We start from the raw sequence: 26,851 nt of genomic DNA, 5'->3' as shown, positions 1-26,851 counted from the left end.
CCTGTGTAATAGACCTAGATGAAAGACCTGTCCCATACATCCTCCCAAAACCACATACTCCAGTCCCGTCATGAACATCACCTATCCTATCAAAGGCAAGACTACCTGTGAAACCAGTCATTTGATCTACAAGCTATGCTGCAACCACTGTACTGCATTCTATGTGTGAATGACAACCAACAAGTTGTCTATCCGCATGAATGGCCACCAACAAACTGTGGCCAAGAAACAAGTGGACCACCCTGTTGCTGAACACGCTGCCAAACATGATATTTCTCATTTCAATAACTGCTTCACAGTCTGTGCCATATGGATCCTTCCCACCAAAACCAGCTTTTCTGAATTGAGCAGGTGGGAACTTTCACTGCAATACATCCTATATTCCCATAACCCTCCTGGCCTCAATCTTTGTTAGTCAATGTCATCGCCCATCCAGCCCCTTCCCTGTTCCCATTTCAGCACTACACAGCCATTATTCCACGACCTCACCCAGTCTTTTTATTTCCCTCCCTTTCTGCTACATCCCCCCCTCCCCCCTCCCCGTCTCTCCCCAGCCATCCTCCTAACCTGCAGCACTTCACTGTCCACCCACCTCCCACCATACTATCCCCCCCTCCCCAGCCTCCTCCTTAACCCCACCCATATGACACTGTCATCATGCACTGGTGCTGCTGCTTGCAGTAGGGTTTCAGTTGCCTGAGACTGCAGTTGTGTGTGAGAGTTGATTTTTATTCATTCTTCATTACTATGAAGGCATTCTATTAGTAAAATGGGTGAATGGCCATTCAGATCATGATGCACCAATTTTAACACTAAAAGATTTTTGTACACAAACAAATGTTATGTATAATTGCAATTTATTTAGAAAAGCTCTTCCAATGGCAATAGAGAGTATTTTAAATCTTGTTAAGGAACAAGAGGGGCAGGATGTTTATAGTGCCAATGACATAGATGACAAATATAATGCTTTCCTCATCACATTTCTCATGCTCTTTGAAAGTTTCTTTCCACTGAAGCATTATAAACATGGTACTGGCAGTAAAAGGCAGCCTGTGGGATAAGAATGTCATGCAGAACAAAATGGGAATTATACTAAGATGTTAGAAGTAGTCCATTACAAACAGTATTGTAAGGTGCTTGAAATTTTACTACAAAAGGCAAAGAGTACGTGGTATACAAATAGAATAGCTAATTCACAGGATAAAATTAAAACCGTATAGTCAGTCATGACGGAAGTGTCTGCTCAGAAGCACAAGGTTGATGATATAAAGTCAGGTCGTAGTAAAAATATTTCTGTTCCTGATAAATCAGATATATGTACAGTATTTAACAATCACTTTCTGAGCATTGCTGGTGAATTAAATAAAAACTTAGTTTCTACAGGGAATCATATAAATCTATAGGAAAATGTCTTTTTAAGATTGATGTCTGAAATACTCCTCTGTGATACTGACAAGGGGGAGATTGAGTCAATAATTAAGTCACTGAAAACCAAGGACTCTCATGGATATGATGCAAGTCCCTAGCAGAGTATTAAAGTACTGTCTGCTCATGGTAGCCCTGTATTTGTAATTTTTCCATTAAGAATTGACACTTTCCTGAATGATTAAAAGTACTCCGTAGTAAAGCCGCTCTATAAAAAGGGAGAAAGGGATAATTTAAACAATTTTAGACCTATTTCTATGCCATCAGTGTTTTCTAAAGTTACTGAAAAGGCTGTGTATGTAAGCATCATTGATCATTTTATTTCAGATAATTTGCTATCAGTTTTAGAAGCAGTTTAACTACTGAAAGTGCTATATTCTCTCTCTATGAGGTACTGGATGGATTACACAAAAGGTTTCGAATGCTAGGCATCTTTTTTGATTTAACTAAGGCGTTTGATAGCGTTGATCACACGATATTGTTCCAGAAGTTGAAGCATTATGGAACATGGGGAGTAGCTCACAATTGGTTCACCTCTTACTTTAACAATAGACAGCAAAAGGTCATTATTCACAATGTTGAGAATGGCTATGATGTGGGGTCTGAGTGTGCACAGTCAAATGTAAAAGGTGTCCCAGGGATCGTGCCGGGGCCACTCCTGTTCTTTATTCATATAAATGATATGCCCTCTAGTATTACATGTGATTCTAAAATATCTCTGTTAGCTGATGACACTAGCTTGGTAGTAAAGGATGTTGTGTGCAACACTGGCACCATTTCAAACAGTGCAGTTTGTGACATAAGTTCATGGCTCGTAGAAAATAAATTAACACTAAATCATAGTAAGACTCAGTTTTTACACTTTCTAACACAAAACTCAACAAACTCGACATTTTAATTTCACAGAATGGGCATATGATTAGTAAAACTGAACAGTGTAAATTTCTAGGTGTTCAGATAGATAGTAAACTGCTGTGGGCAGCCCATGTTCAGGATCTTGTTCAAAGACTTAATGCAGACATTTTTACTATTCAAATGGTATATGAAGGAAGTGATAGTTTGACATGAAAAGTAGTCTGCTTTGCTTATTTTCATTCACTTATGAAATATGATATCATATTTTTGTGTAATATTTCCCATTCACAAAGGACGTTTTTGGCTCAGAAATGGGCAGTTCAGACAATAAGTGGTGAATGTTCACGAACCTCTTGTCAACTCCTGTTCATTAGTCTGGGTACTCTGGCATTGGTCTCTCAATATACACATTCCTTACTGTCGTTTCTTGTTAACAACATCAGCTTATTCCCAAGAATTAGCAGCTTTCACTCAGTTAATAGTAGGCAGAAATCATTTAGATCGCACTTCCTTGACTCCTGTGCAAAAAGGTATGCAGTATATTGCTGCATCTGTTTTCAATAAGCTACCACAATAATTTAAAGATGCACTTTCAAATTGAAACTAAAGAGTTTTCTCATGGGTCACTCCTTCGATTCTGTCGAGGAGTTCCTTGAAAAATTAAGCTGATTCCTGTGTTATATTGTTGATTGCCTTTACACAAACTTATGGATTGTATTTTTTTGGTTCATAAACATGTACTGATATGATATGTTCCATGACCTTGGAGATTTGCTCCTCAATTTGATCCTACAGAACTAGATGTGTAAAATAAAATAATATGTATAAGTTGACCAATGATTACAGCAGGCATATGGCAATTTTGCAGGAAGTAGAGCAAGCCTGATGCATTTTTGCAGCAAATGCCAGCTGAAATGTTGTGTGAAGTGCACGTGGAGTTCCTACAAACCTTGAAAGAATTGGTAGTGACTGTGGCACCTTTGGCTGAGATTGACTTGGTGATAAAACTGAGGGAGAGGAAAGCAGTCTTCAGTTCAGAAGGCATAAATTGCAGGTGAGGCCATATGGGTCACATTTAGCAGTACTGTAAGAATCCAAACTGTCATAGTTATAAGCAATGGGACACTTCAATTCAAAACGCCCACAGATGTAAGGAAGGCAGATAAAGGTAAAATTTACCCCCTACATTAAATGGAACATGTGGTTATGTGATCACTGTGCATCACTCCCTGTAAATAAGAGCACAGGGCACCCACTGTGTGGAATCGGTGGCAGACATTCCGAGCGGTCGAAGGCACTGCAGTCATGGACTGTGCGGCTGGTCCCGGGGGAGGTTCGAGTCCTCCCTCAGGCATGGGTGTGTGTGTGTTTGTTCTTAGGATAATTTAGGTTAAGTAGTGTGTAAGCTTAGGGAATGATGACCTTAGCAGTTAAGTCCCATAAGATTTCACACACATTTTCTGAGAGGCAGACATTAGTCTAACTGGTTAAGAGGAATACTGAGCAAGTTTTTATTGGATATGGAGTCACAGGTATATGTGGCATGACAGAGCACATTTGGAGCATTAATTTGAACCCACCATGTTGTAGGTAACTGGCATAAGTTGGGATAGTGTTTACTTGATTGCTTTGGCTTTGTTGAGTTACCAAGTGGCGGGGAGGGAGGGGTGGGGGTAGAAACTTCCAGGTTTGCGTGGAAATTCTCCCTAATGTGGACATAAGCTCTGATGTCTACTTCGGCTAGATCTCATGATAAAAAATCATGCCAAAGTCAATTTACACAGTGAATAGTGGAGCTGCAGGGTACATCATTCCACTTAGGTTTTACTGCTGAAATGCACTGGTAGCAAGGCCCCTCGCTAATAGCTGCCTCTTTGAGAAATGCCTGCAGCAGTGTGTCCACGTAAGGACACCTGGTTACAGAGTTCAATATTCATCACCAGTCATCTGCTTACTGCAGTACACTGCACTATATCTATTTGGGTTAAAATAACAAACTCTGAGAACTTTTTACTGTCTTCATTGTCTACACCTCCACCCACCTGCAGCACAGAACCATTCTCCCTCTCCATCTTTTCAAATACCTTTATAATTGCTACGAGGGAGACTCAACAAAGGATACGCATTGTTGATGGTGCAAGTGCTATCTTCCCATTTACAACATTAAAAGTGCTTCAGTATACCTGACTGGAGCTATTATTCACAGTTAGGTATGTGTATGTTGACGCTTCCTTCTTTATTGTTTCTTACACCATTACATTTAGGTATTTTTCTTGTATCACAACCAAGCATTTCGTTATTACTCTAAGAAATGCTCAAAAAAGTTTTATGCCAGCCTTTCAACTTTTGTAGTTTGTGATTTTTGATAAGAAGCATCTTTCACAATACCCTTTTGACTTCAGGAAATCACTAAGTACAGTCATATTCGTAATGGATGTATAAGTGAATATAAACTTGTATTCTCAGTACAGTTCAGTAGGACCCATTGTGTCCCCAATTGTAAATGTGGTTCTTGTGCAATGTTCAATTGTGTCATTTCAAGATGTACATTATTACTTTACAACAGGAAGGGTTGTCAGCATGTAAATTTGCCTTGAAAATTGGTTTGCACCCCGCAATGTTATACTGACTTTCAACACTACTGTGAGAGACAAAGCACTGAGCTGCTTCCCAATGGTTGCCTGTGGCCTAAATCAGCTAATGAACATTATCTACAATTAATGGATTGTAGGTGTCACAAAAAAAATTATAGAAATGTGTGCTGCCTTTTGGAGGCAACTGGAAGCTGTGTCAACCTAGAAAGTAAAGAACCATCTTGACACAATCAATTTAGTCCATCAGATTCATTACAAACAACAGTGCAACTCCCACCCCGTGGGCATGTTTGGAGTGGAATATATATCAGTAGTACAGTGGTATTGAGTTCTCTTCACTGGCACCTGATGCCAGTCACAGAAAGTGTGGAGGCAGCTAGGTACCAATGCACATCTCACCAAACAGTCCCACACATTCAGCAGGGAGGTGGGTCAGTCATGCTTTGGCACTGGTGTCATGTACAGATGTCAGATGCCTCTCATTGTTACTGACAGTAATTCGACAACCGTGCAATTCTGGGGAGGCTGCTTCGAAAGGAACTGGAAGTCATACTTGCCAACTGTGTGTGCTCAAAACCAGCTGAAATTTGTATCAACTCTTCTCACTCTCTGGATGGCCTCAATAGGGCCACCACTGAAGAGCAGAACAGACACAACAACAACACCTCTACCATCTTGTGGGCTATGTGCCAAGGATGACACAAGTATGTTACAATGCATAGGATGGAGCACCACAGTACTGAATGTTACCCAGTCACAAGATTTTGATTTCATATATAAAGGAAGAAGTTTACTTTCAAATATAAGTATTTTTTTTATTATTTATTTTTACTTACGTTTCTTGTAGCTTATTCTTTCATTCCCTATAACCTTTCAAACTGAGCCCATACACACAGGTGGCGTAAAAATATTTTCGAGCACTTCAGTACGATCTCATTTGTTCTATTCTGGCAGTTGATACTTCACATAATCACTATTCATTTCCTTTTTTAAACGGATCTTTAGAAAAACATTCTGTGCAAAAATACTACTTGTTCTGTATTAAAGGGGAAGAAACTGAAAACTAACACTTGTACACTTTCAGGCAAAGCTGTTCTGAAGCCAAAGCTTGGCTTGACACAGCAATGCTTTACTAAATATAATCTTTTTGGAGCTGATGTGTCCCTTCATACCTCCAAACTCTGGACTGACTTTCCTGGCAGTTATAAGGGGACCTGCAGTTTGTAAAAGGACACCCTCATCTAACATTACCTTTCTTCAACAGAAGTTATTGAGACCAAAAATACTTTCTACATTTTGAACATATTATCTCAGTTGTTCAACTAAAAGAATTTCATATGATTTTGTTTCAGGCTAAAACATCTAAAAATAAATCACTTTATTTTCTTTGTTACAGTCAATATGTACAAACTCTGTATGTATGTTAATGTTACTTTTCTTTTAGAAATATTTGAAATTTCGAAATATCTGACATACTTAAAAATTCCTATTATTAATTGCACTATCTGATGCTAATTGTTAAATTTATTTCTGGGCTCATTTATATCATACTAATATAAATTGGTGAATATTCATTTGTCAAGAAAATCTGTAAACTCTTTGGAATATTGTTAGTACTGGATTAGTAGTGGGCATGCCTGTGATGTGATAGGATGTTTTTTTATGTTTGGCGATAACAATGTAATTTTTGATAAGGAAGTGGAAATTGTAAAGACAGTGCGAGATAGAAAAATGTGAAAAAATAAAAATCAAGATAAAAACAGGCAATTTTTCAGTAGTTATTATGTCAATTGGAACCATGAAAACCTATAAAGTCAAAAATTTCAGCCTCATGAATCAACCCCTAGACATGAAGAATTGAAGCCAACTATGAGAAAAGAAGATAAGTAAAAAGCTTATTGTAAATCTTACTCCTTTCGAAGCTTATTAAAACAGTTTATTTTGAAGAGAGAGAATCAACAAATGATGAGAGGGAGGGGTAAGGTTACAAGTTTAATGTGGACTCCAAACCACAGTAAAATTTCATATTTTTCACGTAAAGGAATCATCACAAAAGATGAAAGAAGCAATAATAAGGAAAAAAATTGTAAGACTGGCTGGGCATCGATACCATAACTTTATATATCTATAGTCTGACTCTTACCCACTGAGCCACACAATACAGAATATTACTAAACTTAACAAAGTAATAATAGAGTTAGAATCAGAAATTTAGGAGGGGGAGGGATGAGCTGAGGTAGCAAGTGTGCTTTCAATTCTTCCTCCTACCATCCATTTCTTTTGCCATTCCTTCTGCTCAGTTTTCATTTCTTTGTTTAATTTTTTCCCATTTTTGTCTATGTATAGCTCAACTGACATCACTCTTTCAAATCTTTTCTTCCCATATTTTTTACTCTCTGGCAGTGCTCCTCAACACATGGTTTACAGTGTGGAGGACTGGCAATGAGTTTACTTCTTGTGTTTATGAACTCCGTCAATTATATTTATTTTAACTTCCATTGCATCTTAAAATGTGGTTTTTTCTTTGCTCAAAGGTCTCACTTTATTTCCTTGTCTTGTTCTATATGATGTTAACACCATTTTCTGTCTCTATCCTTCCCTCTTTTCTTATGTGACATAGGATCCCTCTTTCCGAAAGTTTAAAACTGATTCATCATCATCATCCCCATAACTGTGGAGCTGCTTCCATCTCATAACTATTTTTATTTGACAGTTTAGAATTTTTTTTAAACTCAGAACCTTACTGGTCAGATTTAATACCAACAGTAATAATTTGCAGTAGTAATTTTTTTGATATGCATTTAAGTAATGATGCAACAACATTTTTCAAGTTTTTCTACTGATAAAGTATTATACAGCATACTGTACCTGAATTTGTGAGCATTTTCTTTCATATAATCATCATAGGAGCTTATATCTGTACAGCGAATGAATTCCGTCCACTTTCCATAAAGGAAGTTTATTTTCTTCTTGCTGAAATATGTGTTAAATAAGTATGAGACTGTTTGAAGAATCTATCACATAAACTTAAATTTTTATAAAAATTTTGGTAAAAATTCCTGGCTCATCATTAGATGAAGTGATTGAAAATAGTTGTTTAGGTAGTTCTTTCTTTAATGGAGGAATGTAAAGTATCCATGAATTTGAGAAAAATGTGGGAAATATCATATTTTATTTTGTTACAGTTAGGCAGAAATGCATATAAGTGCAAACATGGTCTGTAAGTTAAGCATAAACTTATCATAAAACAAACAAAAAATGTTCTGTATGAACATTGCAAAAAAAAACTGTTGATGTTACAAATACATCACTAAAATATTTTCAACCGTATCTGCAGTACATGCTCAGTAAATCCTTAAACTTTACTGACAACATTCCACCTTAAATTCCTAACACCTAAAAGAATAGTTAAGTGCTAAATGTAGCTGCCCACTTGCTTCCAGCACATAACCTACAAATTATACAACATCTGAAAGACAGTTTACATGACTCAACCAATTATTATAAAAAGAAATATCTCAATGCTACAGTAAGATGTTGATATGAGCCCAACATTATAAGAAAATCTTAAGTAAAAGTAATTGTACAGCTGCATTTAAACCAAAAACAAGGGGAATGATTGGTTACCAAATTCAGTGTCAATGTAACAAAAACAATGGAAATGATTAATATAGTGGGAAATGGCTTCCCTCCTAACCATAAAAGTATTAGGATTAAAATGGACACAGATTTACTTTATGTAGCACCTTCAGGGTGTTTCTTTGACATTAACTAAGTTGGTATCTACAAAGACTCCACAGTGGTGAAGGGTCTGCTCACTTCAGTTCATGTGCTTTTGATAAAATGGTATCAGAACATTGAACTCCACTGGACCATTCCATTCTGTGTAAATCATGCAAACCTCCAGTTCTTGGAGCAACAAGAACAATGATAACAGTGAACAACATCAATAGCAAGAGGAATATCATCAGCAGCTGTTATCACTGTTACCACAACAATATCAGCAGCAACTGGCACAGGAAACCTGGCAGGGCCAGGGGGTAACAGCTACCAACAAACGTAACACTGTCACCTATATTCTGGCCTTTCAGTGAGAATAAAGAGGAGTAACTGAAGAACAGTATAGCTATCAATGCCACCTGAATCTTCTTGCATATTCCAGTAGTTTGTCAAGTTGGGAAACTTTCCACGTGGGAAAAATATATCTAAAAACAAAGATAATGAGACTTACCAAACAAAAGCGCTGGCAGGTCGATAGACACACAGACAGACACATACATACACACAAAATTCTAGCTTTCACAACCAATGGTTGCTTCGTCAGAAAAGAGGGAAGGAGAGGGAAAGACGAAAGGATGTGGGTTTTAAGGGAGAGGGTAAGGAGTCATTCCAACCCCGGGAACGGAAAGACTTACCTTAGGGGGAAAAAAGGACAGGTATACACTCACACACACACAGACACAAGCAGACATTTGTAAAGGCAAAGAGTTTGGGCAGAGATGTCAGTCGAGGCGGAAGTAAAGAGGCAAAGATGTTGTTGAAAGACAGGTGAGGTATGAGCGGCGGCAACTTGAAATTAGCGGAGGTTGAGGCCTGGCGGATAACGAGAAGAGAGGATATACTGAAGGGCAAGTTCCCATCTCCGGAGTTCTGACAGGTTGGTGTTAGTGGGAAGTATCCAGATAACCCGGACGGTGTAACACTGTGCCAAGATGTGCTAGCCATGCACCAAGGCATGTTTAGCCACAGGGTGATCCTCATTACCAACAAACACTGTCTGCCTGTGTCCATTCATGCAAATGGACAGTTTATTGCTGGTCATTCCCACATAGAAAGCTTCACAGTGTAGGCAGGTCAGTTGGTAAATCACGTGGGTGCTTTCACACGTGGCTCTGCCTTTGATCGTGTACACCTTCCGGGTTACAGGACTGGAGTAGGTGGTGGTGGGACGGTGCATTGGACAGGTTTTACACTGGGGGCGGTTACAAGGGTAGGAGCCAGAGGGTAAGGAAGGTGGTTTGGGGATTTCATAGGGATGAACTAAGAGGTTACGAAGGTTAGGTGGACGGCGGAAAGACACTCTTGGTGGGGTGGGGAGGATTTAATGAAGGATGGATCTCATTTCAGGGCAGGATTTGAGGAAGTTGTATCCCTGCTGGAGAGCCACATTCAGAGTCTGATCCAGTCCCGGAAAGTATCCTGTCACAAGTGGGGCACTTTTGTGGTTCTTCTGTGGGAGGTTCTGGGTTTGAGGGGATGAGGAAGTGGCTCTGGTTATTTCCTTCTGTACCAGGTCGGGAGGGTAGTTGCAGGATGTGAAAGCTGTTTTCAGGTTGTTGGTGTAATGGTTCAGGGATTCCGGACTGGAGCAGATTCGTTTGCCATGAAGACCTAGGCTGTAGGGAAGGGACCATTTGATGTGGAATGGGTGGCAGCTGTCATAATGGAGGTACTGTTGCTTGTTGGTGGGTTTGATGTGGACGGACGTGTGAAGCTGGCCATTGGACAGATGGAGGTCAACGTCAAGGAAAGTGGCATGGGATTTGGAGTAGGACCAGGTGAATCTGATGGAACCAAAGGAGTTGAGGTTGGAGAGGAAATTCATTAGATGAGTGTCAGAAAGATAGCAGACGACCTCAGACTTGATAAAATGACAGTGCACATCATCACTAAAGAATTGTTGATGAGGAAGATCTGTGCCAAGGTGGACCTGAAGATTTTGTCAGACATTCAAAAGCAAGCATGTGTGGACGCCTGCCAAGACAATCTCCAGAGCCCTGAAGCTGATCCAGAATTTTTAGATAACTTTATCACTGGAGACAAAACCTAGGTGTTTCAGTATGACCCGGAGACAACGCGTACGAGTGTCGAATGGCACACCGCAGCATCACCACATCCAAAGAAGGCTTGCATTACCAAATTGTAGGTTAAAGCCATGCTGATTGTTTTTTTCGATGTAAGAGGTGCGGTTCATAATGAGTTTGTGCCCCAAGGCTATACTGTCAACTGTGCTTTTTATTGTGAAGTGCTCAAGAGACTGAAAGCAAGGGTCCATCATGTGAGCCAGCCATCACTGATGATTGGAAGCTGCATCATGGCAATGTGCCAAGTCACATCGGCTTCATCGTGACCAGCTACCTGGCCAAGAAAGGGATTCCAATGATTCCCTAGCCCCTCTACAGTCCTGATGTGGCCCTGCCAGACATTTTTTGTTCCCCAAACTAAAAACTTCCCTGAAAGTACACCATTATGGGACCCTAGAGGAGGTCCAAACTACCATGATGAGGGCTTTGAAGGCCATCCCAGACTCAGCATTCGCGGCAGCTTTTGAAGCATGGAAATCTCACATGCAGCAAGTTGTTGACTCTCAAGGGTCATACATTGAAGAATATTATGTGGTTGTGGTGATATCTACAATACATTTTTATTCACAAGCTAAGTCTCATTACGTTTTACACAAACACTGTAAACTATATCTCTACAATGACTGTTTCCCTGAATACATTGTTTATTGACTTGCATGTGTTTAATTAACTGCTAAAAATGCAAGTGAACACAGGAACTGCAGTGCCTTTAGTAAATGTGCAAACACATGTGGACTTAGCCGCCCCTCGCCTCCCCTCCCCTACCCTCACACAGGCTTCACCGAAGTTGGTTAGCGACAATAAATAGTAGATTCCAATCCTAGATCAGTTCTCCGCTCCTGTCTCTTACAGATCTGTTTTTTGCCTCTCATCTTCCTTATTGTGGATCATTTCCATACTGCAGACCTGTTCAGGTTAGATGCATTTAACACTTTCAGTTTCTGCATTGCCGATAAGGTAAATTTAGTGTCAGATGAAGTTCCATATCAGCAACTGGAGTCCCTCTGCTCTAAGTTTTCATCTCTGTTTTCCCTGGCTAGTTTGTGCAACCAGTTTTCAGGCTAAAATTACCAGGCAAGAGCATGACAGGTGTCTGTTGGATTGTGCAACCCTGTCAAGGTTGAATGACTATTTTTGACGTCGCTCAATACCATTTGGCCTATTTCTTCCAGTGGATGGGCTATACCACTTGTCATCATTAAGAAGCCAATGGGTAAGCTTTGTCTCTGTGGTGACTTCAGTGTCATGATTAATGTATGGTCCATGATAAATTACATATCCTTTGCCCCACTCTGAGCAGTTGCTTGCAAAATTGTCAGGTGGCCACTACTTTTCCAAAACTAATTTGTTGGACGGTTACCTCCAGCTTCCCTTGGATGAGGACATTACACACCTTCTTGTTGCCAACACACCTTTTGGCCTATACCAGTATCAATGCTTGCCTTTTAGCATCATTAGCACACATTCAATTTTTCAGAATTTTGTGGAACAGCTGACAGCTTCAGCATATGGCTGCATCAATTACCTCGACAATACCATTGTTTCAGTTTCTTCCACTGAAGACCAACTTAGCACTCTCTGATCTTTGTTTTCTGTTTTGCAGTCTGCGGGTCTCATTTGCAATCTTGCGAAATATGAATATTTTCAGCCATTAATTGAGTACCAAGGTTTTGAGGTTTCTTGCACAGGGGTCAAGCCATTGCATCTCTGTGTTGACACAATTGTGGCTTTACCAAGGCCGACCTCTATCAAGGAACTGAAGGTGTTTCTGGGTAAAGTTGCATACTACCATAAGTTTTTACTAGAGCACATGCACTGTTGCTCAGTCAGTTCATGTGCGTTTGTGTAAAAATGTGCCTTTTTTTCTTCTCCCTAACTTGTGACCAACCATTTGCTTTGCACAAATCTAAGCTTCAATCTGCTCCCTGGCTACTTTCCAGCCAGGTCAGCATCTCATGTTGGTTACAGATGCCCCTCAGCAAATCTCGGCGCAGTGTTAGAGCACAAACACACGGATGCATCTGAACGACCCATTGCTTATGCTTCCATGTCTTTAGCTCCTGCTCAGCAACAATATTCTCAGACTGAAACAGAGGCATTAGCAATCGTGTCTGCCCCCAACAAATTTCACTTCATCTTGTACGAGTCTAAGTTCTACTTAATCATGGATCACAAGCTGTAACCTTTTGACTTTCATGCCAGACAGGACAGCACATCATTTGCAGTGGTGGGCTCTCTTCCTCTTCCATTATCATTATCAGATCCATTACCAGCTGACAGAGCAACACGGAAATGCCGATCAAGCCAGATCCAGCATTCAGTCAGGATGAGTTGCTTTTTTTCTATTTATATACTGATAACCAGAACATGGTCAATAGTTTACCTACCACTAGTGTCACAATGCCACAAGGCATCACCTTGGATGCTGTATTTAATCAGCTCCTGTCTTTTGTGCTGTATGATTGGCCAGTAAAACCTCCGGGCCTCACACATGGGGATGCTCCATCCCTGTGATAAGGGAAAGTGTATGAATATGTTGGAAGACTTTGAAATCTTCTGCCATCAAGCATCATCTCATCCAACACTGTTTAATGAACAGATGGACATGAGAAGGTCCATGCTTTGGGAACTGTTTAAAAATCATTGAGATTTTGGTACAATAAATCCAGACTAATGATAAATGCAGTGATGGATACAAAATTAGTTCCAGTTCTGAGATTTTCCTTGTTTGAAAAGTAAATGTTGGAAATGTCACTGCTTGCTGCTGATATTTTGCTGATTCGAAACACAGCTAACAATGAGCTGGTTCTCAAACAAACAGCACAGGCCACTGGGCTAGGGATTAAAAGGCATAGTCCATGCCTCGGATTCCTTGTGTAATAACTTCTTCCTCCAGCACTGCCCTTCTATGTGTGATGGGGCTCTTTTGTTAGCTACAGAGGACACTGCTCCCCTGGTTGTGATTCCCGCTTCCTTACATCATAACGTACTGTGTCATCTGCATGTCAGCCATTGGGGGACTTCTGGCACCAAAACTTTGGCCCACCAGCATGTGTATGAGCTGGGCACTGATCAGGACATTACATGGCTTCCCACCGCTTGCACTCACAGTGTTCAGCAACAGGCAGCCCCGCAGTCGTAGTGTCCATGGGAGTGTCTACATGCCGATTTTGCTGGACCCTTGCTAAATTGGTATCGGCTCATTATAGTGGACGCCTATTCCAAGTTTCCCTACATGGTGCATTATCTGTCCATGTCTGCAGCAGCCACTATTTTGGCCCAGTCTAAGATTTTTGCAATTGAGGGATTTCTGTATACTGTGGTTACCAATACAGACCCCTGTTTGTTTCTCGACAATTTGCATCTTTTTGTTATGCTAGTGGTGTTTGCCATCACACAGCTCCCCCATTTTTTCCTCACTCTAATGGTCAGGCTGAATGCACCATTCAGACTTTTGAAACTGAGATGGAGAAGTGTGTATCTGGCAGGTCCCCTGAAGCTGCTGTAGACTGTTTTTTGAGGTTGTGCCATTTCACTCCAATGAGGAACATGAGCCGAGCAGAGCTGCTACATTAACACCAACCACAGACATTCCTTCACCTGCTGCATCTGACACTGCACCTGCCGGTGTCACCAGCTCTGCAAAGGTTTCGGCTGGGTGCACCTGACTGGGCTGCCGGTTTGGGTCGCCCGCTGAACTGGGTTCTGCTGTCATCGAACATTGCTGGGGTGAGCACCAGTGCATTTGTCCATGCTCCTGACTGGCGGGTGTCCCGTCACTTCGACCAGCTGCGTCCAAGCATGGTGGGGCCTGTTCCGGAAGGCCCACCACCTCCCCTGCCCCCACTACCACTGATGCCTGTTCCTGAGTTGCAGATGGCCCTGGTAGCAACACAGAGGGGTTGCTGCGTGGCAGACTGCTGTCTATGGCTCCACTCCTTGACTGCTGCTGCTGGTGCAGCCCCAGCTGCACCTAATGCTGATGCCACCTCCATTGCTGGTTCCTGTGAGGCCACTGTCTCTGATGCAAATGCTGACACCTCTACAAGGATATAACTATGGAGAAACTACCCCAATCCTGCCATATTGCCTATCACGAGAGGGGCGACGGGGCACCAACCCACCCCCTCATCACTAATACCCCTACTCACCAGTGCCTGCCCACCACAAGCTGCAGCAGCCGCCATCTTAGGGCAATGAAACAACTTCAGCACAACCGATGGTGTTTTCCATGACTCAAATCTCAGTGCCTTGTACATCAGTGGTGGTTTTGGAACAGTTGAACATCAGAAAAAGAAGAGAAAGGAGTCTATTACTTGGAATGCAAGCATTTTGTCACTACGCAAGAGATCAGAATGAGTAGGTGGAGGCTCACACTCAGTGGGCGGAGGTATTCAGTCTAAATACATAAGGTTTATGATTGTCAAATATAAACACAGTTCATCTGTGAGTATTAGTACAGTTACATTCATTTGCCTCTTTACATGTTTGAGGGTAAAAGGTAAATTTTAACTTGATGACTAATATAGTCATCAAACCTAGAATTTCAAGAAGAGACACTCTTGTCCATTTTATGTTTCTTATTGTTTCATGTATGCATATCGAATAAATGTAACACACAACAACAGGAATAAAATAACATCAATCATCAATAAATTGATAAAAAGATCTTTTAAATATTGCTACCAGTCACATATTTTTTTTTTTTTTTTTTTTTTTTTTTTTTTTTTTTTTTTTTTTTTTTTTTTTACTTACTTAAATTGTTTAATAAAGCAACATGTTTCATAGTGCAAATCTTATCTTTAGGTTACAATGCTTATACAAAAAAAATTTTTAAAAAGTAGATATAGATGTTGAGATTGTTCTTTACATTCCCGATATATTATGTGGCCATATTGCAAAGTGAAAGAAAGATAACCTTCTATGATTAACTGTTGGTTGCTGTTCACATAATTTTGTTTGAAACAATCACTCACTTTGTTCATATGAAATGGCTACTTTCTTGTGATGTGTTCAGTACATCCACTGTTATGGCATTTTGGATCTTGTCAACCACTGTTTATAAACTTGCCAAGGACACTTAAAATATGTCATCACGAGAGTTGACTGTTATGAGATGTTTTAAGTATCCTCTGTAAGCTTACCAATGGTGGTTAACAAGATCCCAGGAGCTGGAGCAACAGATGTAACTGAACACACTACAAGAAGACAGATCTGTCATATGAACAAACTGAATGATTATTTTTTTAAGAAAGCTATGTGAGCAGCATACCAACAAATAATTACATTACGTTCTCTTTATCTTTCTCTACAGGATGCCACAGTATGCTCAAAGACTGTAAAGAACAGTACATACTTTTAACAAATGTTTTTGAATTGCTATTGTAACCTAAAGATGAGATTTGTAGTTTTAAACATGTTGATTTAATAAAAAATTTAAGTAATTCAACAAAAACTGTGACTGGTAGTGGTCTCCAAAAACCTTTTTCATATTTTTGAAATAGTGGTGGTCAATTAACAGTCAGTGTGGCTTTAAATTCATAACCTTGTTGTTAAAATACTAAACATACCCAAAATAAAAATGTATTATCATTTTTAGTTAATTCATATGCACAAAACAGAAAAAAAAATAATTTTAACTTGAGTCAAAAAGTATACCGCAATAAATCTCAGCAGGTAGTGAAGCGAAGCATACTTACTTTTTGTCCATGATAAAGCCCTCCACTCTGTGGAGATCTTTGGATAACCACCCTGCTGGCTTGAAAGTTAAAATTGCACGATGACCTATGAAAATGAAAATACTTAAGAGTGTCTTCTTTGAAATAAGAAATACAGAAATATTTCAACAAATACTGCATTTATGTTTCTACAGAAGTTTTTGTTCTACAAAGAGAACAGTATGTCATAAACAACAACAGTAAAACAACAGATGAACAATGTCAGATAAATGGAAAATGAAACTTCCTGGCAATTAAAGCTGTGTGCCAGATTGGGAATCAAACATGAGATCTTTCCCTTTTATGGGCAAGTGTTCTACTAACTGAGCTATACAAGCATGACTTGATCCACCCTCACAACTCTCCTTCCAAACTACACAGAATTTCTCCTGTATACCTTGTGGGACTTGCATTCTTGCAAAAAAGGATATTGCATAGACATGGCTTAGCCACAGCCCAGGGGATTATTTCCAGAATGAATTTTCACTCTGAGTGGAGTGTGCACTAATTTGAAACTTCCTGGCAGACTAATGATGGTCAAGTGTCCAGTCAATTGTTTTTTATTGTCTGAACTTAAAGATACCAATATTGTTATGGAATGGAGGGTGTGCGGAGGATGGGAAGAAGCAATCTGAACATTCCCACTGGTGAGCAAGCTGCTATGGCTTGGACAGAATGCATTATTCATGGTTGCTAAAAGTGATACGGTGATCATGTCGCACTGCATTCATAAAACTCACAGTATGATAAAATACGTACAAAGTGCAAAGAGACACCGAATGCGGGAAGTATTAGCACTTTTATCCATTTCATAATGATTGACCCCTGACTTTAAGCTCATATTCTGGTCACAATGCATTACAAACATCAATATGTCACACCTTACCAGAATCATGGAAATCTTTCCTTTTTTTGTATGAATATTATACATCTTAGTTAAAAAGGGGACGACATACATGGTGTTATTTAAGAGAAACTGGGCTGCTTCTAGCTTCTTTTCACAAGTGTCAACTTCAAGGACAAATACTTATAAAAATCAGACTGTAATTAGGTGAAAAATTTTCTTTGCATAGTTTAAAGAGACAACCTTCTTCTATTTAGGTGCAGATTTTCATTATTTCATTGTTATAATGTCAAATGCAAGATGTTGCAGTTGAGCTTACCATTGCAGTTATGGCGAAGGGGGAGGCACTGGTGTTAATCTTGAACTTTTGTTGTTTGCATCATATGTTTTTACTAATGAATACTCCTGGGGTTTGTTACTTAAGAGTTTGTAAAGCAATTGTGTTAGTAGCTGCAATATATGCGAGGCTGTGGTGGAGCATAGTTGTCACACCAGTGCGACGCCACTGTTGTAATGTACCATAAGCTTTTGTTCATCTATGAAGAACAGAAACTTCGTAGGCGCATTCCAGTACAGGATTGCCACATTCAGTTTTGTGAGTAGAGGGAAATAATATGGGAAATTGCAAATAAATGCCCAATATACAAGCAGCTCACAATAAATGAACGTTTGTACAGCACATTTCAATAGTAAATGAAAGAGTTGATTAGCTTGAATAAATTTTGCAGTAAAGAATGATGACTGAAATAAAACCTACCTTAATCACTTTCACTGCTGGTGGAAGTCTTGCTGCTGCTATTGCAGACATGACTTGGATCAGCAATGATTCTCTTGCTATGTCAAGACAGTGTGCTCTTTGTGTGTAACTGTTTTCTAGTTTGTGTACATGGCTCATTGAATTCCTCCAGACACTTTTGGGAACATTTTCCAGAGTGGAGCAACATAACTATAAATTATCATTTATTTTAAAATTCTTGTTGTTCTTTGCTACCTTGTCCTTGACAAATGCCCAAAAAAAGTTCAATGGTGTTCAATTTGCAGTGCGCTACAGGCAAACACAGAAGTTTAATTTTGCTGTCCACTGATTACAAAATACTCTCTAAAAGGTACTCCTGTGTCCTGAAGTGCAGTTGATGTGTTCCAGTAGCACAGCTTTAGTAAATCCCTCAGATGATGTGGCACTAGATACAAGCTCTGCATTATAGCTTTCCATCCATTCAATAATAAAATCCTTTCTCAATATCATAGGTGAATTTCGTGATACTGAATTTATCATCATGTGATATGGAGCCTGCTATAAAACAATCACAGATCTGTTTGGTGGTTTTTCAAGAATGCTCCTAAACTAGTCTTCATAGGGTCTGGCATTCATTTCAGAATGGTAATCTGTACCTCTGTCACGACAAATAAAATAAGCTAGTATTTTGCAGGAACCTATCTTTGTTCCCAATGTAGCACATTATAATCCTTTTCCAAGAACTGGGCAGTGTTTGAATTCCTCCTTTTGCAGCCATTTGGTTCCTAAACACTTTCTCCAAGTTAATTGTGTACATTTTCTGATGCATGAGGCAGTTTTTGTTCCTGGCTACCAAACTTTCTGGAATGATTTGCACCACACCAACTCTCATCAGTGTAATAAATAGTCCCTCCAGTGTTGTTCAAGTGTCTTATCTCATTCAAGAACTTGTCTCTTTTTGTGCTTTTCGATCAGCACAGGTTTTTTGTTGAACTTTTTGAATCTGAAGACCAATTTTTGAATAGCACACCACAGGGTTGCTTCACCCATTTCAGGAAAATCTTCCACTTCAGTCTTCAACTTTTCCAATGCAGCTGCCAATGTTGGAAACTGCTGCTTTTCCACATAGAAGTCATGGATTTTTCTTCTTGTGACTACCTGTGTAAACTCATCCAATGCAAACTTCTGTCTTCTGCCAGAACTCTTTTTTGGTGATACAAGTCATGAAGTTTCTCTATATTCTCCTGAAATTTGCTTCACTGTACTTGCACAAATACCAAGGCATTCAGAAGTCCTCTTTACTGGCTGTGATATGGAACTGCTCACTCTCTGTTCTTTTCCAGCCTCAAATAAGCACATGCACTGATCACCATAGCCTTCTCACAGCTCCATAAATGATGCATGGTTTCACACAAGTACAAGGCAACTAATTATATTATGAGCACTGTCTCACACAAATACACAACAACAAATGGGAGCACAGTTGTTTCCTATCTGACGGGAAGTTGTGATGTAAATACTGCAATAATGAACAATGAAGTGGAAATACTGTTCAGAGGTCCAGTAACATATCACAAACAAGTACACAGTGCATAGAAATGCAAAAGCAAATAAATTAAATATTATGTTAATGCTTTATATAGATTTATGGGCATAAAAACATAACAGCTATGAAAGGCAACAACAGAGCTTGCATTTACACTTTTCGTCTTGTTAATGTGAATCACCATTTCCACAATTTCATTAAGCTATAACACATCAATGTCTGTCATGCGATGTGACAGGAAAACTCAAAGTCAGGGGTCAATCATTATGAAATGGATAATAGTGTAGACCTTGCAAAATACTGTTTAGAGTTACCAGACTTTAGTGAGTTTCTATCTGGGCTACTGACCAATTTTGCATGTCAGAAAAGAGTAGATGAGTGTTTATGCAAGTGTGATGCTAGCCAAAATATTTAGGGAAGAAACCACATCACATGTATACTGCTGGCCAGTAAAAGTGTAACACCATCTCAAGGTAATATGCAAAAAAACATCAGCTCAGCATTAAGTGTATTACATGCAAATGCATTTCAATGATCCCACAACTAGCCCTGAAGGACAAATATATTGTTCAGTCAGCTAAATAGGACTGTACAGGCATATCAGATGCCTGGTGTCAGGACAAGCAAGACATGTGTCCAGGCAGACAGTATAATAATGTCTGGAGTGGTATGGACTATCAGCTCAGTGACAGTGTTGCATCTCCCACTTACAGTACAGCAGAAAGAGGCATGGCGACAGTAGTGTGCCCATTGGCAATACAGGACACAAGAGTGACATTACATTATCTTTCCAGAAGAGTCTCAGTTCTGCATATGGCACTGGCATGAATATATCCTTATGTGGAGCCTTCAAGGACAATGAATGTTGCCACCTCTGGTTTGCATAGCCAGTAATTTGGACAGCAGGCATTACAGTTCTGACATGTTATGACCGGTGGCTATGCCCTATGTTTGAGTTGTCCATAATGTTATCTTTCAACACAGTAACGTAAGACTGCATGTTGCTTGTGCTGACCTGACCTATCTTGATACAGTCTGCTCAAAATTCTTTCAGAATTTATTTGGGGTAAGACAAACCAGCATTAACAACATATCAAAAGCTGTTAAGAATGGTGACTGTGTTCAAGAAAAGGGAGGTGGCTACAGAAAGAATGCTCTGGTGCAAAAAGAGAAAATATGACTGCATTTATTTCTCATTTAACCAAGGGAATCACATTATAGTAGGAATATAAGTCAAAAGCTTTATCATCCAGCAGAACTAAACATAAACAGTCTCTTCAAGATGCATAATGTGAGATTTCCTCTGTACTTGAAAGTAAGAAAATGGTTCTTCCAGAACATTTTCCACACACACTTCAAAATGGGATACCATACATGGATGCTTATAGTTATTGTGCTCAAATTCTCTTTCAGATTAAATCTGAAAAGGACATAGCGAAAAAGAATGCAAAGGCTTTTAACAGACTTATGATGGAATGTCCTCCTGATACAATGTCATTTTGCTTTGATTTGCAGCAGGTATAACAACTGCCTAAATTATCGATTGCCAAAGCATACTATTCATGGCCCCCCCCACGAACCATGGACCTTGCCGTTGGTGGGGAGGCTTGCGTGCCTCAGCGATACAGATAGCCGTACCGTAGGTGCAACCACAACGGAGGGGTATATGTTGAGAGGCCAGACAAATGTGTGGTTCCTGAAGAGGGGCAGCAGCCTTTTCAGTAGTTGCAAGGGCAACAGTCTGGATGATTGACTGATGTGGCCTTGTAACAATAACCAAAACGGCCTTGCTGTGCAGGTACTGCGAACGGCTGAAAGCAAGGGGAAACTACAGCCGTAATTTTTCCCGAGGGCATGCAGCTTTACTGTATGATTACATGATGATGGCGTCCTCTTGGGTAAAATATTCCGGAGGTAAAATAGTCCCCCATTCGGATCTCCGGGCGGGGACTACTCAAGAGGATGTCGTTATCAGGAGAAAGAAAACTGGCGTTCTACGGATCGGAGCGTGGAATGTCAGATCCCTTAATCGGGCAGGTAGGTTAGAAAATTTAAAAAGGGAAATCGATAGGTTGAAGTTAGATATAGTGGGAATTAGTGAAGTTCGGTGGCAGGAGGAACAAGACTTCTGGTCAGGTGACTACAGGGTTATAAACACAAAATCAAATAGGGGTAATGCAGGAGTAGGTTTAATAATGAATAGGAAAATAGGAATGCGGGTAAGCTACTACAAACAGCATAGTGAACGCATTATTGTGGCCAAGATAGATACGAAGCCCACACCTACTACAGTAGTACAAGTTTATATGCCAACTAGCTCTGCAGATGACAAAGAAATTGAAGAAATGTATGATGAAATAAAAGAAATTATTCAGATTGTGAAGGGAGACGAAAATTTAATAGTCATGGGTGACTGGAATTCGAGTGTAGGAAAAGGGACAGAAGGAAACATAGTAGGCGAATATGGATTGGGGGACAGAAATGAAAGAGGAAGCCGCCTGGTAGAATTTTGCACAGAGCACAACATAATCATAACTAACACTTGGTTTAAGAATCATGAAAGAAGGTTATATACATGGAAGAACCCTGAAGATACTAAAAGGTATCAGATAGATTATATAATGGTAAGACAGAGATTTAGGAACCAGGTTTTAAATTGTAAGACATTTCCAGGGGCAGATGTGGACTCTGACCACAATCTATTGGTTATGACCTGTACATTAAAACTGAAGAAACTGCAAAAAGGTGGGAATTTAAGGAGATGGGACCTGGATAAACTAAAAGAACCAGAGGTTGTACAGAAATTCAGGGAGAGCATAAGGGAGCAATTGACAGGAATGGGGGAAATAAATACAGCAGAAGAAGAATGGGTAGCTTTGAGGGATGAAGTAGTGCAGGCAGCAGAGGATCAAGTAGGTAAAAAGACGAGGGATAGTAGAAATCCTTGGGTAACAGAAGAAATATTGAATTTAATTGATGAAAGGAGAAAATATAAAAATGCAGTAAGTGAAACAGGCAAAAAGGAATACAAACATCTCAAAAATGAGATCGACAGGAAGTGCAAAATGGCTAAGCAGGGATGGCTAAAGGACAAATGTAAGGATGTAGAGGCCTATCTCACTAGGGGTAAGATAGATACCGCCTACAGGAAAATTAAAGAGACCTTTGGAGATAAGAGAACGACTTGTATGAATATCAAGAGCTCAGATGGAAACCCAGTTCTAAGCAAAGAAGGGAAAGCAGAAAGGTGGAAGGAGTATATAGAGGGTCTATACAAGGGCGATGTACTTGAGGACAATATTATGGAAATGGAAGAGGATGTAGATGAAGATGAAATGGGAGATATGATACTGCATGAAGAGTTTGACAGAGCACTGAAAGACCTGAGTCGAAACAAGGCCCCCGGAGTAGACAATATTCCATTGGAACTACTGACGGCAGTGGGAGAGCCAGTCCTGACAAAACTCTACCATCTGGTGAGCAAGATGTATGAAACAGGCGAAATACCCTCAGACTTCAAGAAGAATATAATAATTCCAATCCCAAATAAAGCAGGTGTTGACAGATGTGAAAATTACCGAACTATCAGCTTAATAAGTCACAGCTGCAAAATACTAACACGAATTCTTTACAGACGAATGGAAAAACTAGTAGAAGCCAACCTCGGGGAAGATCAGTTTGGATTCCGTAGAAACACTGGAACACGTGAGGCAATCCTGACCTTACGACTTATCTTAGAAGAAAGATTAAGGAAAGGCAAACCTACGTTTCTAGCATTTGTAGACTTAGAGAAAGCTTTTGACAATGTTGACTGGAATACTCTCTTTCAAATTCTAAAGGTGACAGGGGTAAAATACAGGGAGCGAAAGGCTATTTACAATTTGTACAGAAACCAGATGGCAGTTATAAGAGTCGAGGGACATGAAAGGGAAGCAGTGGTTGGGAAGGGAGTAAGACAGGGTTGTAGCCTCTCCCCGATGTTGTTCAATCTGTATATTGAGCAAGCAGTAAAGGAAACAAAAGAAAAATTCGGAGTAGGTATTAAAATTCATGGAAAAGAAATAAAAACTTTGAGGTTCGCCGATGACATTGTAATTCTGTCAGAGACAGCAAAGGACTTGGAAGAGCAGTTGAATGGAATGGACAGTGTCTTGAAAGGAGGATATAAGATGAACATCAACAAAAGCAAAACAAGGATAATGGAATGTAGTCTAATTAAGTCGGGTGATGCTGAGGGAATTAGATTAGGATATGAGGCACTTAAAGTAGTAAAGGAGTTTTGTTATTTGGGGAGCAAAATAACTGATGATGGTCGAAGTAGAGAGGATATAAAATGTAGGCTGGCAATGGCAAGGAAAGCGTTTCTGAAGTAGAGGAATTTGTTAACATCCAGTATTGATTTAAGTGTTAGGAAGTCATTTCTGAAAGTATTCATATGGAGTGTAGCCATGTATGGAAGTGAAACATGGACGATAAATAGTTTGGACAAGAAGAGAATAGAAGCTTTCGAAATGTGGTGCTACAGAAGAATGCTGAAGATTAGATGGGTAGATCACATAACTAATGAGGAAGTATTGAATAGGATTGGGGAGAAGAGAAGTTTGTGGCACAACTTGACCAGAAGAAGGGATCGGTTGGTAGGACATGTTCTGAGGCATCAAGGGATCACCAATTTAGTATTGGAGGGCAGCGTGGAGGGTAAAAATCGTAGAGGGAGACCAAGAGATGAATACACTAAGCAGATTCAGAAGGATGTAGGTTGCAGTAGGTACTGGGAGATGAAAAAGCTTGCACAGGATAGAGTAGCATGGAGAGCTGCATCAAACCAGTCTCAGGACTGAAGACCACAACAACAACAACTATTCATGGCAAATATAGTTTTACACGTTATGAGTTACTGATGTCAGAATTCAGACTATAAAATTGTATGCTTGGAATGGAACCAAGGCTGGAAGAGGAGTGAATAAGGAGCCATCTGGCATTACGTCATTTCTAGGTGTGGTAAAATTTGATAATTCGATCACCTCCATCAGGTTCTCTGCAGATGTGTGTGGAGGGAAGAACATAACATTCATGTTGTCCATGCTCTAGTTTACTGGCTTCAGAATAAAGCACCACCAACATTTTCATGATTACTGTATTCTTTTCTATGAGAAGACATTGATTTTTATCCACAGACAGGGTTTTTGGCATTGTGTAAGTGCTTGGACATTATTACGCCTGGGGAATACCATGAGATTTACCAGGCTGTGGGAACTGTAACATTTTTACGCAAAAATGCTTTGTAAGGGACTACGAACTCTGAAGAAGTTGAGGTAGTGGAAAAGAAGAGAAGTAAAAAGACTGGGTGTGGTGGTGGAATTATGGCTGTGTAGTGCTGGAATGGGAACAAGGAAGTGGCTGGAGGGGGTGAGGACAGTGACTAACAGAGCTTGAGGTAATGAGGGTTAATGGAATGTAGGATGTATTGCAGGGAAAGTTCCTACCTGCATAATTCGGAAAAGCTGGTGTTGGTGGGAAGGATCCATATGGCTCAGGCTGTGAAGCAGTCATTGAAATGAAGGATATTATGTTTGGCTGCATGTTCAGCAACAGGGTGGTCCACTTGTTTCTTGGCCACAGTGTGTTGGTGGCCATTCATGCGAACAAACAGCTTGTTGGTTGTCATGCCTACATACAATGCAGCACAGTGGTTGCAGCTTAGATTGCAGATTACCACTGTGGGATGGGTGGAAAGGATAGTGGGCAGGACATTTTTCATTTCAGGGCACAACGAGAGGTTATCAAATTCAGTTGCTCTAGTCCTGGGTTGTAGTGAGTTACAAGGGGAATGCTCCTCTGTGGCTGGATGGCAGGACTTTGGGAGGTGGCAAAGACTGGAAAGATAAGGAGCGAGAGATTTGTTTATGTACAAGATTGGGAGGATAATTACAGTCAGTGAACGCTTCCCAACCTTGTACAAAAACAAATCTCCCGTGCCTTATCTTTCCAGTCTCCCCACCACATACCAAAGTCCCACTGTCCAGCCACAGAGGAGCATTCCTGTCATAACTCAGTACCATCCAGGACTGGAGTAACTGAATTATATTCTCTGCCATGGTTTTGATTACCTCTCATTTTGCCCTTAAATGAGAAATGTCGTGCTCACTATCCTTCCCACCGGTCCCACAGTGGTATTCTGCCATCCACAAGACATACACAATATACTCGTCCTTCATTACACAACTGTGCTCCCAATCCCTTACCTAATGGCTCATACACCTGTAATAGACCTAGAGGCAAGACATGTCCCATACATCTTCCCACCACCACCTACTCCAGTTCGGTCACGAACATCACCTAGCCCATCAAATGCTAGGCTACCTGTGAAACCAGTCACATGATCTACATACTAAGCTGTAACCACTGTGCTGCACTCTATGTAGGCATGACAACCAACATGTTGTCTGTCCATATGAATGGCCACCAATAAGAAACAAATGGACCACCCTGTTGCTGATCATGCTGCCAAACATGACATCCTTCATTTCACTGATTGCTTTACAGCCTGTGCCATATGGATCCTTCCCACCAACACCAGATTTTCTGAATTGTGCCGGTGGGAACTTTCCCTGCAATACATCCTACATACCTGTAACCCTCCTGGCCTCAACCTTCATTAGTCACTGTCCTTACCCCTCCAGCCCATTCCCTGTTCCCATTCCAGCACTACACAGCCATCATTCCACCATCACACCCAGTCTTTTATTTCTCTTCTTTTTCACTGCCCCCCCCCTCCCCCCTCTTTTTCTCCACCTCTCCCCTGGCCTCCGTCTAACCTGCAGCACTTCACTGTCTGCCACCCTCACCAAACTATCCCTCCCCCTTCCCGCTGCAGCCTGCTCCTTACCCCCAACCAGTTGCCACTCCCATCATGCACTGGTGCTGCTGCTCGCAGTGTGGTTTCATCAGTTGCCTGAGACTGCAGTCAAGTGTGTGTGTGTGTGTGTGTGTGTGTGTGTGTGTGTGTGTGTGTGTGTGTGTGTGTGTGTGTGTGTTTACTGTTGACAAAGGCATTAATGGCTGAAAGCTTTAATTGTGAGAGTCTTTTTGTTGTGGCTATCTGTGCCACAGCATCTCCACTATGCGGTGAGTAGCAACTTCCCTGCTCATAATACTGTTACATTCCATCCTGGATTTTCCATTGTTTGATTTCAGTTAATTTGATATCACATACAGCACCATACATCTTTAGTGCAAGGTCATAAGGGCGTAAGTCACTTTTTGGTCA

At 40.4% G+C, this 26,851-nt stretch overlaps 1 protein-coding gene across 1 annotated transcript in view; it reads right to left on the bottom strand.

Annotated features, from left to right (window-relative positions):
• Nucleotides 1-26,851, bottom strand: part of LOC124788262 (oxysterol-binding protein-related protein 1-like) — a 421,041-nt gene that overhangs the window by 39,428 nt on the left and 354,762 nt on the right. The window contains exons 18-19 of the mRNA XM_047255469.1: nt 16,438-16,522; nt 7,743-7,847 (exon numbers count right to left, since the gene is read on the bottom strand). Of these exons, the coding sequence (XP_047111425.1) occupies nt 7,743-7,847; nt 16,438-16,522 (190 nt within the window). The remainder of the gene's footprint in view (nt 1-7,742; nt 7,848-16,437; nt 16,523-26,851) is intronic.

This window comes from Schistocerca piceifrons, chromosome 1, assembly GCF_021461385.2.
Source record: "Schistocerca piceifrons isolate TAMUIC-IGC-003096 chromosome 1, iqSchPice1.1, whole genome shotgun sequence".
NCBI classification, from domain to species: domain Eukaryota; kingdom Metazoa; phylum Arthropoda; class Insecta; order Orthoptera; family Acrididae; genus Schistocerca; species Schistocerca piceifrons.
The sequence above is the reverse complement of the archived record's forward strand: the minus strand, read 5'-3'. Positions and strand labels throughout refer to the sequence as shown.